The 11,551-nt window shown below is 45.1% G+C and overlaps 1 protein-coding gene and 1 long non-coding RNA gene across 2 annotated transcripts in view; both read left to right on the top strand.

Moving 5' to 3' along the window:
* Positions 1–1,137: 1,137 nt before the first annotated feature.
* Positions 1,138–11,551, top strand: part of LOC311122435 (uncharacterized protein) — a gene marked incomplete at both ends in the record, with an annotated part of 29,341 nt that continues 18,927 nt past the window's right edge. The window contains 3 exons of the mRNA XM_084196790.1: positions 1,138–1,274; positions 10,847–10,931; positions 11,300–11,495. Coding sequence (XP_084052916.1) covers positions 1,138–1,274; positions 10,847–10,931; positions 11,300–11,495 — 418 coding nt within the window. The remainder of the gene's footprint in view (positions 1,275–10,846; positions 10,932–11,299; positions 11,496–11,551) is intronic.
* On the top strand, positions 5,615–8,687 carry LOC311122434. The gene is made up of 3 exons (XR_014612439.1): positions 5,615–5,765; positions 5,897–6,013; positions 7,724–8,687. It is a non-coding gene; the product is annotated as an uncharacterized lncRNA (long non-coding RNA).

An 11,551-nucleotide genomic window follows, 5' to 3' on the forward strand; every position in this document is an offset into this window, starting at 1 on the left:
CCCCCGGCCTGTAGGCTATAGGATCTATAGTTACCCCCAGCCTGTAGGCTATAGGATCTATAGTTACCCCCGGCCTGTAGGCTATAGGATCTATAGTTACCCCCAGCCTGTAGGCTATAGGATCTATAGTTACCCCCAGCCTGTAGGCTATAGGATCTATAGTTACCCCCGGCCTGTAGGCTATAGGATCTATAGTTACCCCCAGCCTGTAGGCTATAGGATCTATAGTTACCCCCGGCCTGTAGGCTATAGGATCTATAGTTACCCCCAGCCTGTAGGCTATAGGATCTATAGTTACCCCCAGCCTGTAGGCTATAGGATCTATAGTTACCCCCAGCCTGTAGGCTATAGGATCTATAGTTACCCCCAGCCTGTAGGCTATAGGATCTATAGTTACCCCCAGCCTGTAGGCTATAGGATCTATAGTTACCCCCAGCCTGTAGGCTATAGGATCTATAGTTACCCCCAGCCTGTAGGCTATAGGATCTATAGTTACCCCCAGCCTGTAGGCTATAGGATCTATAGTTACCCCCAGCCAGCCTGTAGGCTATAGGATCTATAGTTACCCCCAGCCTGTAGGCTATAGGATCTATAGTTACCCCCAGCCTGTAGGCTATAGGATCTATAGTTACCCCCAGCCAGCCTGTAGGCTATAGGATCTATAGTTACCTCCGGTCCCCTCTTGAATTGACTGAATTGACCTTCAAAGATTCTCTCCTATCCGTGATATTTGCGGATTTGCTGATTGCGGCACATCAAAAGGCTGAGGAGGAGACATATACAGTTTAATAGACGGGCTAAGTCAGCATATAATCAATAGTTAAGACGGCCGCTGTGGGGAAAGTAGATCTACATTAAAATAAAGTTGATGAAACCATTTTATGAAAAAGATGGTTGACGGCTATTTTATTTTCATATTGGTCTTCATCCAAAACCATCAGTGTCATGCCCCCAGCTATAGGTCTACTTGTTTTGATGGTGAGAAATGGCCTATTCATAATGTGGTAGATTGTAAATGCAATTTATGTAGAAATGTCGTGCACAAAATAAATCTGTCGGCTCTATGCAGTAAAACATTATTTTTTTTAAATCCTGAAATGTTCTAAATCTGAAAGAACCCCTGGTGTGTTTTTGTAGGAGGGTGTGCACAAGGAAAAGGAAAGGTACCCCTGTGAAGGTGTGTGACCGGGCCTACGTGACGGAGGAGGAGGAAGAGGAGGAGGAAGAGGAGGAAGAGGAAGAGGAGAGTCTGTCTGGACACAGCTACAGTCCGGGTAAACACACACACACACTAGTGTTGCATGGTATACCGGTACCACGATAATATAATGGTACCATGGTACTAATTATTTTTTTGAAAACTGTAGTACCGATCTAAAGAACCAGCTGACGCCTAATTTAATACATTTATAAAATTACATTTCTGTTAAATTTTTTCAGCAACAGCAGCTAGTCTCTTGTATGCGCCGGTACAATTATGTCCACTTTCATGTGCACACCCTGGTGATTATTCTGCTATTACATTTGCGTTTTGATCTTATAATGCCGTCCACGTGAATTGTGTAGAATGTATTTTTTTTTTGGGGGGGGGGGGGGGGGGGGGAGTGCACAGACACACACAGTGTATCACCATTGAGCTATAAAAGGTGAGCGGGGACAGATCTTGTCCCTGTGTGATCACTACCTTTACATTTTTTGTCATTTAGCAGACGCTCTTATCCAGAGCGACTTCCAGTTAAGTGAGTGCATACATTTTTCATACTGGTCCCCCGTGGGAATCGAACCCACAACCCTGGCGTTGCAAGCGCCGTGCTCTACCAACTGAGCTACCTTCTTTCTTGAAATGAATGACTGAGGACAGAACGCATCCTACAAATATATCTTTGTATTTTTTTTTGTATCATAAATATTTTGTATTTTATTTGTATCATACAGTGGGGGAAAAAAAGTATTTAGTCAGCCACCAATTGTGTAAGTTCTCCCACTTAAAAAGATGAGAGAGGCCTGTAATTTTCATCATAGGTACACGTCAACTATGACAGACAAAATGAGAAAAAAAATCCAGAAAATCACATTGTAGGATTTGTAATGAATTTATTTGCAAATGATGGTGGAAAATAAGTATTTGGTCAATAACAAAAGTTTCTCAGTACTTTGTTATATACCCTTTGTTGGCAATGACACAGGTCAAACGTTTTCTGTAAGTCTTCACAAGGTTTTCACACACTGTTGCTGGTATTTTGGCCCATTCCTCCATGCAGATCTCCTCTAGAGCAGTGATGTTTTGGGGCTGTTGCTGGGCAACACAGACTTTCAACTCCCTCCAAAGATTTTCTATGGAGTTGAGATCTGGAGACTGGCTAGGCCACTCCAGGACCTTGAAATGCTTCTTACGAAGCCACTCCTTCGTTGCCCGGGCGGTGTGTTTGGGATCATTGTCATGCTGAAAGACCCAGCCACGTTTCATCTTCAATGCCCTTGCTGATGGAAGGAGGTTTTCACTCAAAATCTCACGATACATGACCCCATTCATTCTTTCCTTTACACGGATCAGTCGTCCTGGTCCCTTTGCAGAAAAACAGACCCAAAGCATGATGTTTCCACCCCCATGCTTCACAGTAGGTATGGTGTTCTTTGGATGCAACTCAGCATTCTTTGTCCTCCAAACACGACGAGTTGAGTTTTTACCAAAAAGTTCTATTTTGGTTTCATCTGACCATATGACATTCTCCCTATCCTCTTCTGGATCATCCAAATGCACTCTAGCAAACTTCAGACGGGCCTGGACATGTACTGGCTTAAGCAGGGGGACACATCTGGCACTGCAGGATTTGAGTCCCTGGCGGCGTAGTGTGTTACTGATGGTAGGCTTTGTTACTTTGGTCCCAGCTCTCTGCAGGTCATTCACTAGGTCCCCCCGTGTGGTTCTGGGATTTTTGCTCACCGTTCTTGTGATCATTTTGACCCCACGGGGTGAGATCTTGCGTGGAGCCCCAGATCGAGAGAGATTATCAGTTGTCTTGTATGTCTTCCATTTCCTAATAATTGCTCCCACAGTTGATTTCTTCAAACCAAGCTGCTTACCTATTGCAGATTCAGTCTTCCCAGCCTGGTGCAGGTCTACAATTTTGTTTCTGGTGTCCTTTGACAGCTCTTTGGTCTTGGCCATAGTGGAGTTTGGAGTGTGACTGTTTGAGGTTGTGGACAGGTGTCTTTTATACTGATAACAAGTTCAAACAGGTGCCATTAATACAGGTAACGAGTGGAGGACAGAGGAGCCTCTTAAAGAAGAAGTTACAGGCATGTGTGAGCCAGAAATCTTGCTTGTTTGTAGGTGACCAAATACTTATTTTTCACCATAATTTGCAAATAAATTCATAAAAAATCCTACAATGTGATTTTCTGGATTTTTTCTCCTCAATTTGTCTGTCATAGTTGACGTGTACCTATGATGAAAATTACAGGCCTCTCTCATCTTTTTAAGTGGGAGAACTTGCACAATTGGTGGCTGACTAAATACTTTTTTCCCCCACTGTATATATATCGTGGATTAGCACACATTTTATAGAATTTCATAAATCATATCGCAGGCCATTTTAAATGAATCCCGGGCTGCTAATTATTGGTTTGAAAGCTAACAACTGTGTTCAGTCATGTTACCTAGCAAGCTAACAACCTGGTTACTTGACCACTAGGTCTAGCCTATTGAGTACCACAGTATGAGTCATAATACCCATAAAACCTAGCGGTAAAACCCGGAAATGGTTCCAATCGTTTTTCCACCAGTCATTTTTTCATAGGGGATTTTATAACTACTTCATAAAAGGTCTGTGTTTTGTGTAGGCTTACTCTGGCATAAGTTTTGATAACTGTGTAAATCTCTCTAGGACAAGGTGACTTTTTTAAATCAATATATTCGCCTGTAATTATCCCCCCCCCAAAAGTAAATGCTAATTAGCTGCCAATGTGGCTATCATACAGAACTACACATCCTGTCACAAGCTTTGACGTAATCACTCAAGGTGCAGGGTGGGAAAAACCTCCACATTTCTCCAAACTCTCATCGACAAGTAATCTAGCAAGTAGATATTGTAGCCTTTTTAGTTTCTTGTGTAAATAATTGATATTGTGTATTTCTCGTGTGTATTCTTGTTTATAATTTTTCAAGTTACCTAGCTAGCTACCTTTTTTTTTAGCATTTTTTTATTACTAGAATTTGTTAATTTACCATGGCTTTTGTAGATAACTAGCTAACCTTAGGTCTCTCCGTCGAGCAGAAGCAAGGACGGTTCTGTGCTATGTACCGGATTGTAACCACAACTCCGACAGGCACACATGCATTTTATCTTTTTCCAACCTCTGTAAGCGAGAGGCATCGCTGGAGCTGTGTTGCAAGGTAAGCCCTGTTTGCTAGATGCTATCAAGCTATTTTGGTTAGGTGAAAGGTCTGTGGTTAGCTAGACACTTTTTTGAAAATTAGCTAGATAACCACTGACTGTAGTTACGTGTGCAACGCACATTACCTTCCTTACAAGTAAAAAGGAAACCAGCATAGGCTAGTATAATGATATAGCCAGCTAAATATCGCCTGGTGGGCTAGCTAGTTAGGCACCTTGCTTGGCTAGTTGGCTACATTATCTAACGTTAGCTAGCTAACGTTGCACAGGATCTCACCATGGTGTAGTCAGACGTTCCCGACAGGCGGTGACATGCTAGCGAATGTGCCTAACGTTAAATATCCCTGCCCTGGTGGACTAGCTAATATGTCACCACCCGTGGGGTCTGGGGAGAAAGTCTGACTACACAAAGGATGAGCTAACGTAACCAGCTAGCTAAATGTTAGCAAAAGATCACTGCCCTGGTGTGCTAACATTAGCTAGCGTGTCTCCACGTGGAAAAGTGACTACGCGCGAACAGTGAGCTAACGTTAACTAGCTGGCTAGCTAGCTCACAAAGGACTTGTGGGTTCAATGTTTTCCTATATAAAACACAAAAACGGTTTTGTTCCACGAGTGCATCTGTTGTACGTGACTAATCAAATGACCTGTGAAGTCAGTTAAACGTGTACTTTTCGGACTGGGCTATGTGCCAAACTAGCCTCGACACAGCAGTGAAATTCTGCCTTTTACAAACATTGTACGCGACAGATTTAGGACCTGAATGTTACCCGGGCTAGTAGATATCGTGGTCTGCTGGCCAGTGCCAGAAATCCTCATGTTCCATCCCTGCATGTCAGTCCCTTTCAGACGATCCCACTATCACTGTTGGTGCTCCTCGGTGACCTCACGGCTGTGGGTTTTAACTTTCCTCTTGAGAATTAGAATCAGAAGTACAGTTGTATTGCTCATTGCAATACTTCACCTCTTCGGGCAAATAGTACGCTAGACTGTCCTGATCATCTAGTTGAGCGTTCCAGATAATTCCTCCATCCCAGCAGAAATGTCCCCTCCAAATAGTAGGACTTTACATTTCCAGATAGACTAAAGCCCAGTCTATTTTACTGTTACTATAGTAAGTCTGTGGGTTATGGGATTTTAATATATATATATATATACCATTTTACTAATCAACTTAGCTAGATAATAAGATGTAACTTTAATTTTTTGTCTTTCAGACTGGGCGGTCCAGAAACCCAGTGACTGCACTCGGGACTGCAGCTGCCATTTTGAAAGAGAAACGGCCCTGTATTTACCACAAAAGGGTAGCTCATCCACCATGGCAGGAGAGGAAGATCCAGACTGTTGATTGGGGAACCAGAACAAACAGTGAGGCATGAGGATTGGCTGTTGAGGGACCACTTTGTCACATTGTCCAAAGTGGGTTTGTGTCCAGATAAAGATGGCGATACAGCATTGAAAAAGACCCACCAGTCACCACGCCTCTTTGTTTTTTCCAGTCCAACAGGAGTGCAACCTTCAGACCGTCCGGTGCGTGGACATCCTGTGCCAGTGTGATCCGAGCGCGAGTGTCCCATTTGGGGAGGCTGCATCACATAGAGCCTGTGGACGGACAGGTCAGTAACTCATCAAATATGATACGTTATTGTGTAAAACATTGAGTTTGTAGATGCATCAACATGTAGACTTGATGTCCCTTTTCCCCATGTTTTAGACATGAGGCGTGACATTACAACACTTCTTATATGTGGACCCCTCCTTGTTAAGGGACCAAAAGTAATTGGACAATTGTCTGCTCAGCTGTTCCATGGCCAGGTGTGTGATTGGCTGCTCAGCTGTTCCATGGCCAGGTGTGTTATTCCCTCATCAGTTCATTTACAAGGAAGCAGGTAAAAGGTCTACAGTTGATTTCAAGTGTGGCATTTGCATTTGGAATCTGTTGCTGTTAACCCTCAATATGAAGTCCAAAGAGCTGCCACTGCCAGTGAAGCAAGCCATCATTAGGCTGAAAAATCTAAACAAACCCATCAGAGAGAGAGCAAAAAAACATTAGGTGTGGCCAAATCAACTATTTGGTACGTTCTTAAAAAGAAAGAACGCTCTGGTGAGCTCTGGAACACCAAAAGGCCCGGAAGACCACGGAAAACAACTGGTGGATGACAGAATAATTATTTCCCTGGTGAAGGAAAAACCCCTTCACAACAGTTGGCCAGATCAAGAACACCCTCCAGGAGGTAGGAGTATCTGTGTCAAAGTCAACCATCAAGAGAAGACTTCACCAGAGTAAATACAGAGGGTTTACCACAAGATGTAAACCATTGGTTAGCCTCAAAAACAGGAAGACTAGATTAGAGTTTGGCAAAAAAAACTTCAACAAAAAAAAGCCTGTACTGTTCTGGAACAACATCCTATGGACTGATGAGACAAAGATCAACTTGTACCAGAACGATGGGAAGAGGAAGAGTATGGAGAAGGGAAGGAACTGCTCAGGATCCGAAAGCATACCACCTCATCTGGGAAGCATGGTGGAGGTAGTGTTATGGCGTGGGCATGTATGGCTGCCAATGGAACGGGCTCCCTTGTATTTATTGATGATGTGACTGTTGACAAAAGCAGCAGGATGAATTCTGAAGTGTTAAGGGCTGTATTATCTGCTCAGATTCAGCCAAATGCTTAAAAACTCATTGGACGGCGCTTCTCAGTGCAGATTGACAATGACCCAAAGCAGACTGCGAAAGCAACCCAAAACTTGAAGGCAAAGAAGTGGAATGTTCTGCAATGGCCAAGTCAGTCACCTGACCTGAATCCAATTGAGCATGCATTTCACTTGCTGAAGGCAAAACGCCCCAAGAACAAGCAGGAACCGACGACCACTGCAGTAAAGGCCTGGCTGAGCATCACCAGGGAAGAAACCCAGCATCTGGTGACGACTATATGGGTTCCAGACTTCAGGCAGTCATTGACTGCAAAGGATTTGCAACCAAGTATTAAAACTCACAATTTAATTTATGATTATGTTAGTTTGTCCAATTTACTTTTGAGCCCTTTAAATTGCGGGGCTATTTATGAAAATGGTTGTAATTCCTACACGGTTCAGACAATAATATTGACAAAACCCTTAAATTAAAGATGAAAGTCTACACTTAAAGCACATCTTGATTGTTTCCTTTCAAATCCATTGTGGCGGCGTACAGGGACAAAATGATGTAAATTGTGTCACTGTCCAAATACTTATGGACCTGACTGTATAAGCTATTTTGGCAGCCTAGTGTGTGTGTGTGAATTATGTGGAATATTTTCGGACCATTTGGCTTCCCTGAAAACAGGTACTGACAGGAGGAGCAATATGAGTCGGTCAGAGGTCAGAGGTCGTCACGCTGGACGGGGATGGTGATGGAAGCTTTGGTGGTCCATGACAACGAAGAAGCAGGTGTCCCTTCCAGTGATGTGCAGCTGACCTTTGACCTGGTGCCAGTAAGGATGGTCTTCACGGAAGGTGGTAAGACCCTCCCTCCTTGATATAGAAATCCTTTGACTTCACTGCCTCTTCAAATGGTAAGGTCCCTTGCACCATAGGGACACTTTGACCTCCACCACTGCTGTGGTGCCCAATTCCTTGATGGTCCTCCTCTTCATTATCTGTGGCCCCACTTTACAGACAACACCCCATCCAATGACTGATCTGAGGACCCTTTATAGCGCTTGGCCCTAACCACTGCTCCCTAACGGCTGGCGCCGTCAACCTCCCTCTCCTCATGGCCCAGTTGGGGTTGGTACGCTGTCCCAACTGTTTTATAGCCCCCTTCTGCTCCACCGACAGTGCCATGCCAACCAGGATGCCTGCTTGCCCCAGGTATCCTTGTTTTTTTTAAACAATGTCCGGTACTGACAGGGAGGGTAGCGGTTGTTTTGGATCAGGTTCAAGGAGACATGCCATTCCACTGAACCTGCCCCGGAGACGGTTCCTTAGCTACTGAAGATCCTCCTCTGTGGGCTCTCTGGACAGAGGGTTGTAGTCTTCAGCCGGGTACAGCTTGCTTCCTCCACTCGCATTCCACGTCCGTACGGACGATATTGTGATCCGCCAAAACAGGCTGAATGGCTACACTTATGAGCGCCACGGAGGCGTTCGCATGTGGTAAAGAGAATCCCCTGGTCACCTATAGAGACCTGCCTAGAGGAAGGATGTTAAGTGCCACATGCCTTTTCAATGAATGACTTTGAACACCTTGAAATGCATTTTGTTGTAAGAAATGTGCTGTATAAATAAAGTTTGATTTGGTGATGACATTACAGCTTCAGAATATGCAGTTTTTCCATAAACCTTTTTTTTTAATTGATAACTTGGGATTTTATCACTTGACATATCAATCATACTGTGTGAAGGATTCTATAAATCCAGACTGTGAATGCATGTACCACTGAATAAATAAATACTGTGCCTTTTTGAAGACGTGGTCTCTGGTCATGAAACTACAATCCGGACTGGATGTCTAAACAAAGTCGATTGTGAAAGTCAATAGATTTTAGATTCATTCTCATCAATGACAACATTCTAGAACTTGAGTTATCACTCATCGAAGTCTGGTATCCGGGGGTGATCTGGTGAATGATTGATTAAGTGGCTCTTTCCTTGTAGAATGCTGACAGCTGCCAAGATGCTCAAACTTAACCTAATAGCTACACTCACCGACACAGGATGAACTTTATCCCTCACGCTGGCCCTGACCAAACCGGTAAGTTGCCCCTCACTGTAGCTGCACTTCTCCACATGGCCAGACTTCTAGTGGGCGTCTCCCCTTTTTAATGCTCTGATGCTCATCCTTGAAGAATGCCATAAGGCCTGAAATAGACAGCAAAGTCGACATACTGTACAAACAGTTATCTAGGCTAAGTAATACAGAAATATTTGTTGATATACTGCCCTGTTAACTAGCTAGCTAAAGTTTTGTCAATGGCTAAGAAATGGGACAGAAGAAGTTCAACACTTCATTCAATTAATTTCAATACATCGCATGGATTCATCATGGATTGGGCACAGGTCTCTGGCGGCGCAGGTGAAGGTGTAGCTGACTGTGGTCTAGAGATGACCCGCAGGAGCTTCCTGCAGGAATTTGCAGTCTTGCTGAGGTCTTGTCTGTTGCTAATTAGCATTTCAAATATGAGCACAAATGGAGGGGAATATATGGATCTTAGCTTATCGGAGAGAATTACCCGGTAATGAAAACGTCACGCCAAGGTAAGCCTACACCGAACACATACTCATTTGAAGTGTTGTAAAATTCACTGTGAAAAAATGAACGGTAGAAAAACGATTGGAACCATTTCCGTGTTTGACCGCAAGGTTTTATGGGTATTATGAAGCGTCCACTGTGGCAGACTATATAGGCACACGTCTGATTGGCCCAGGAAGACGGGGAAATGGTCTGCTACTCAAGAGATGTGATTCATATAGGCCTGATGGAAGACTAAGCTTTATTCAAAATCTATCTCTTTTTCTGGTGCTCCTTTAAATGCTGTTTGGTGCTGAACTTTGTTTTTTTTAAAGTTGGGAGCAGTGTGTGTGGGCGGGGCGGGGGGGGGGGGATACTGGTGTGTGTGTGTGTGGGAGAGAGAGTGGTGTGTGTGTGGGAGAGAGAGTGGTGTGTGTGTGTGTGTGTGTGTGGGAGAGAGAGTGGTGTGTGTGGGAGAGAGAGTGGTGTGTGTGTGGGAGAGAGAGTGGTGTGTGTGTGGGAGAGAGAGTGGTGTGTGTGTGTGGGAGAGAGAGTGGTGTGTGTGTGTGTGTGTGGGAGAGAGAGTGGTGTGTGTGTGGGAGAGAGAGTGGTGTGTGTGTGGGAGAGAGAGTGGTGTGTGTTTGTGGGAGAGAGAGTGGTGTGTGTGTGTGTGGGAGAGAGAGGTGTGTGTGTGTGTGTGGGGGGGGGAGCGAGAGAGATACTGGTGTGTGTGTGTGTGGGAGAGAGAGTGGTGTGTGTGTGTGTGTGTGTGTGTGGGAGAGAGAGTGGTGTGTGTGTGTGTGTGTGGGAGAGAGAGTGGTGTGTGTGTGTGTGTGTGTGGGAGAGAGAGTGGTGTGTGTGGGAGAGAGAGTGGTGTGTGTGTGGGAGAGAGAGTGGTGTGTGTTTGTGGGAGAGAGAGTGGTGTGTGTGTGGGAGAGAGAGGTGTGTGTGTGTGTGTGTGGGGGGGGGAGCGAGAGAGATACTGGTGTGTGTGTGTGTGGGAGAGAGAGTGGTGTGTGTGTGTGTGGGAGAGAGAGTGGTGTGTGTGTGTGTGTGTGGGAGAGAGAGTGGTGTGTGTGTGTGTGTGTGGTTGTGGGAGAGATACTGGTGTGTGAGTAAAGATGACATGCAGATCATTATGCATTTCTCTATTCCTTCCTCCAGCCCTATCATGTGTAAAGGATTCATTTGTGTTGAATGTGTGCTGGTGTTCTTACTTGTTTCTAACTCTCCCAGGGGATGGGCAGTACCCAGCAGGAGCGGAGGACAGACTGCCTCCGCCCGGAAGCCCGTACTACCTCGCTGACCCCTCCCAGATCTGGTGAGCGAAACAGTAGGATCATTGAATTAAATCTTTATTTAAATTTTTTTATTATGTACTTCTAAAATAGACAACCAATGACAGACGTGTCTGTTCTGGTTATGACAGCTAGATGAGATCAATCAAATGTCGCTCATTTTTATAATATTTTGTACTGAAGTTGCATTGAGACTACAGTGTATGGGTCAACCTTACCTATTGCAGTGGTCACCAAGTCTCGGAAGGGTGTGCAGTGCTTTTGTTCAAGCCCAGTACTAACATACCTCACCAAGACCTCGGTCAGTGAAATCAGGTGTCGTTGCTAGGCTGGAGCAAAAGGCTGGTGACCAGTGGATGGTGGTGTAACGTTGCTGTGTGTCTCCATCCAGTGTGTCGGAGCTGGGCGAGGATGGGGCGGGTGGGGTCCGGGGGCCGGTGCTCTTCCACCCACCGCCCAACTGCAGGATCCGAGAGGTGCACTGCGGGAGTCAGGTGCGGCTGGTCGTCATAGCGATTCGCGACATCGCCAAAGGGGAGGAGATCACGGTGGACTACAGCCTGACGGACTGGGGAGAGAACGCCATGGTGACTATGACTCGCTGATAACATTGCCAGCTTGCCTCGTTGCGAACCCATTTCGG

Source organism: Coregonus lavaretus (assembly GCF_964263955.1).
Source record: "Coregonus lavaretus genome assembly, contig: HAP1_SCAFFOLD_2808, whole genome shotgun sequence".
NCBI classification, from domain to species: Eukaryota; Metazoa; Chordata; class Actinopteri; order Salmoniformes; family Salmonidae; genus Coregonus; species Coregonus lavaretus.